This window comes from Drosophila simulans, unplaced genomic scaffold (genome assembly GCF_016746395.2).
Source record: "Drosophila simulans strain w501 unplaced genomic scaffold, Prin_Dsim_3.1 Segkk97_quiver_pilon, whole genome shotgun sequence".
NCBI classification, from domain to species: domain Eukaryota; kingdom Metazoa; phylum Arthropoda; class Insecta; order Diptera; family Drosophilidae; genus Drosophila; species Drosophila simulans.
The window spans coordinates 113,271-118,028 of NW_025416892.1; the positions used below are offsets into that span (position 1 = coordinate 113,271).

At 44.0% G+C, this 4,758-nt stretch overlaps 1 protein-coding gene across 1 annotated transcript; it reads right to left on the bottom strand.

Annotated features, from left to right (window-relative positions):
* Positions 1-3,920: 3,920 nt before the first annotated feature.
* LOC120285758 lies at positions 3,921-4,752 on the bottom strand. Its single transcript, XM_039298347.2, has 2 exons — positions 4,429-4,752; positions 3,921-4,247 (listed from the first exon to the last, which is right to left on the bottom strand). The coding sequence occupies exons 1-2, from the start codon at positions 4,546-4,548 to the stop codon at positions 3,960-3,962; spliced, it is 408 nt and encodes a 135-aa protein (XP_039154281.1). The 5' UTR covers positions 4,549-4,752; the 3' UTR covers positions 3,921-3,959.
* Positions 4,753-4,758: the final 6 nt, after the last annotated feature.

A 4,758-nucleotide genomic window follows, 5' to 3' on the forward strand; every position in this document is an offset into this window, starting at 1 on the left:
GCCCAAAGAGACCCCCTCTCGATTACCAATACTGCTGCAGCCAATGTTGGCGCCAAAAGCAGCATCTCGAAGGGGAAATCGCCTTCTCCTCCATTCTCTTCACAAATACACAAGCGAAACTCACTCCCCACAATGACTCAAACAAATACAGGCGCATACACAAACACCGACGCTACTCAAAGAGAGTTTTTACCCACCACAGCGACCTGCACTAATGCAGCCGCATCCACTAATACGGACACAGAATCAAGAGGCGCCAAACCGTGTGAAGCTATGGGAAATTTCCCCTCTCTCCCACACACCGACAGCTCAGAGAAAAATCTGAGCTCATCCACCAAAATCGGACTTTATGCTTCTTCCCCTCCTTCTTATACACACACGCAAATAAATAAAGCCACTGAAACAAATTTAGAAAGCTGCTCTAAATCTCCCGCGCTTGCCAATTCAAAAACGCAACTCAACAAAGCCAATGACATTGACAGTGGTGAAATTGCTCCACCACTTATACAAATTAACGAAAGCAAGCAGGAGGAAAGACCTAGTACAACTGTCAATGCTTTCTGGTCAATCTTTAACCACAAGCCGGTTGCTTCTAAACTTAGTTTAAGCAAGAAACCAACCAATCTCTCTATAAATACTGGGAAAAGAAGCATTTCCCCTCACCAAAGGAGTGCTTCTTTACGCCCCGATGCTCAGGGCGATTTAAAATTAAAATTAAAACCCAACAATAGATCCATGCCCACTGTGGGGAATTTAGCAACAGCTCGCACCCTTAGTCGGCCTGCTGCCAAGCGGGACTTATTTAAATCTCCGTCCAAGAGCCCAGACGAGCAGCCCATGAGTTTCTCGGAAGTGGTTGCTGGAACAGGTCCAATCTTTGTGGCACCTTCAGTTCCGGCTCCAACTACGAAAACCCCTGCCAAGAGGACTAATGACGATCTGGACTGCTCCAGTTTTAAGACGCCAAATAAACGTTTATGCGTGACCACCAATTTCAAGTCTCCCAGCATTTTCCCACCCCTCACCACACCCGTCTTCCAAAGCAAGGCAGCCAAATCTGTATATGAGGAATCCAAAACTAGGAATCGACTCTCACACCAGCCGTTACCCTGCAGCACCAATGCTCCTGCACGCAGCGCAACGACGGCACCCCCTCAAAATACAGATGCTGAGCTGCCACCTTGGAAACTTGTGCCACTAAGCTGCAGAGCGCCACCCATACTCGTTGACGACGTCAAAGAAATTGTCCCGCTCCTGGAAAAGCTAAACTATACAGCAGGAGTCTCCAGCTACACTACCAGGGCAACTGAAGGGAACGGAGTCAGGATTCAGGCCAAGGACATGACCGCCTTCCACAAAATCAAAGATGTCCTTATAGCAAACGGCTTTCCTCTATTCACTAACCAGCCAAAGTCCGAGAGGGGCTTCCGAGTAGTAATCAGACATCTCCACCACTCCACTCCATGCTCGTGGATTGTCAAGGAGTTGCTGACGCTCGGATTCTCAGCGCGCTTCGTCAGAAATATGACGAACCCGGCTACAGGTGGCCCCATGCGCATGTTTGAAGTGGAGATCGTCACGGCCAAGGACGGCAGTCATGACAAAATTATCTCACTCAAACAAATCGGTGGGCAAAGAGTGGATATTGAAAGGAAAAACAGGACACGGGAGCCGGTCCAGTGCTACAGATGCCAGGGCTTCAGGCATGCCAAGAACTCATGCATGAGGCCTCCAAGATGCATGAAATGCGCTGGCGACCACCTGTCATCCTGCTGCACCAAGCCAAGAACCACCCCTGCTACCTGCGTCAACTGCTCTGGAGAGCATATTAGTGCATACAAAGGATGCCCCGTTTACAAGGCCGAAAAACAAAAGCTTGCGGCAAACAACATTGACACAAATAAAATACGTACAATTAAAGACGCAACCAACAACTTCTATAGACGTCAAGGCCCTCCTCCACGCAATAACACACCACGGCTGCCACACAGCTCAGCGATCCTGAACAGATCAATCGCTGAAGCCCGCCAGGAGGCAGCCAGAAAGTCAATGTCAAATCCTTTCAGACAAAATATTAACGACAGAAGGCCACGATTTTCCTCGCATGACACTGCCATTCAGATGCGTCTGAATAAATGGCGCCGAAACTCAAACAATATACCCAAAAAGGGTAGGAAAACCTCAAAAAATAATGCAAAGCCAAGACAGGTTCCGAAGACAAGCAACCCAGCGCAAAAACATCTGGAAAACTACCAGGACATGCTCCAAAAACAACGGAGTGAAAAAAATGACCAGGAACCTGAAAAGGGTAATTCAAATCCCACGCAATTTGGCAATGACAGCCCTCCGACCACCAGCAGAGCTGCCAGAGCTAGTTTCAAGCCAAGAATTATTGAAGAAGCCACGCCATCGCCAAGAAACTCCAATCCTTACTTACAAAAAGGATTCTCTGACGACCCCACAAGAAACTTAGCAAATAGAGTCGACAATTTAGAAAAGAAAATTGACAGTTTATTGGCCTTAATTATTCAAGGAACAGATAACAATCTTGACATGGATACATCCAATTAAAGTTACTCTTACTTATATCTATTCTAACGATATCTATATCCGACGGTAAAGTGCACGTCAGTCTGCTCCAAACTCCTTCACGGTCATCAACTTCCTCGACGCAGCCCAATTTTCCTGGAATACTAATTCAATTAGAAAATGGCAAAAGAATATAAACAACACTCTCACCTCAACGCACCCGAATAAACAAGCTTACGACAACGCACTCCAGCTGATCCTGACGAAACGATACGGAAAAAAACCAACCAGAGCCTAAAAGACGAATCGGAAGATCGATATGAAAAGGATTAGCTCGGCAGAAACATGATGAATATAAGGCGACTCGCTGCAGCAATTTATGCACAACGTCACTTACCTGAAATTTTCTTGCCGCACGGTCCTTTGAAGTATCTATTATCACCGCTGAAATCTACTCAAATTGATGCTCTGCAAAAGACGGGCCAACAACGCTTCCACCTCGTCGATCAGGACACTCTGCTGCTCCCATAAATTTCCAGCTTGAAGAGCGCCAACAGCGAGTTGACGCTAAAACCTAAAAGCAAACAATCAACAACAAATTAAATAAACAAAATAAAATCAAATAAAGCAAATACCTCACCCACGGCAGACATAGCTTACCCACATCCTATGCATTAGACAAGAGGAGACGGCTCCACCAAACGTAAAACAAAAAAGCCAACTTTTTGCCTCTTAACACAAAAAAATTGACAACACTACGATGCCGTCTCTACCTCCTGATGCCATAGAACAAATAAGGATCATGTGCGTGGCGCTGATGCCACACCAATTCACTGCTAAACTTGTCCTTAAATTGTATATTTTTCCTCAGTTTTGTATCTCCAACGATTTCTCCGCTGACCTGTAATGAAAGGAAAATAAATGAGAATGCGATACAAAAATTACTCAAGGACACATAAATAATAACAAACCGGCCAGACAAGTAGCAGGTGCTAATAGACGGCTCCATCCTGCTGACCACAAGCACGCAGCTCCAGCTTCAAAAACTCCAACTATTGAAACAAGGGAACACAAGCTATTACTGGGAAATATATATTTAAAATATAATACTTATCTAATTGCAACTTGATGACTCCAAAACCGCGGCATTCCAGCTGCAATAGCACAATAACAAAGGTCCTCCAAACTAGCTCTTACAAAATGTACCTGAAAAGCAAAAAATAAAATTAAAATCAACGCAATTATAAAAGCAAATACAATACTCACCCCAGACTAGCTTCCTCCTTAAGTACCTGAAAAACAATAACAAACGCTACTATATAAACAAATATACATAAATATAATACTTACCTTAAATTAAATTCCACTCAATGTACCTGAAACAACAAAAATTAATGCAATCATCAAATAACAAATAACAAATATTATACTTACCAAATTCTATTTTTACATCCATTTCCATGGCAATCTCGTTGCGGCGGCTCTCTGCAACAAATCTCGAACCGGCGGCCCCAAGCAACCAATCCTGAAGCTATGGCCACAAGACGCGACGCACCTGGCTTCCTTCGGTGATTGTCCGAACTACAATCCCCACAGACGACTTCTCTGCCACGAGACGAACTCCACGACCATAATGCCAGCAGCTCAATTAAAACGCATTGACGGCTGCGTTGGACAACTCTTCGCAACTCCTCTTCCTGACGACCGGCAATATGCATCTGCAATACAAACGAACTCATTAAACAATTACATAAAACTGCCATTGACGATATAACGGATCTTCACCAAACGACGGCTGCGTGGGATGCCGCAGATGAGAACAAATCACCTGCAACTTGTTGCAAGTGACTCGCTTCCAGCGGCCGCAGCTGACCACAGCCAACTTACAACAAAACTTACCTGTGATGACTCTTGAGACTTCCCAGCGACTCGGTGCTTCCGTCCTTCTGGCGGGGGTACCTGAAAAGAAATAAATTTTACAATGTTAGTACTAAATTTCAATGTTTTTTGTAAAATCATTACAATTTATTAATGTAAACAAAACATGCAAGATAATAATGTTACCAGTCCATGTCTCTGTCTATAATCTAAGCCTTAAACAAAAATACTAACTAATTATTAAATACTAACTATGTCCAAATCCCCAACTCGCCTCATGCAATGTTAAATTCTAAATTCAAATAATTGTACCTAAATATTGCACAAAATGTAATCAAAGGCAAAATAAAA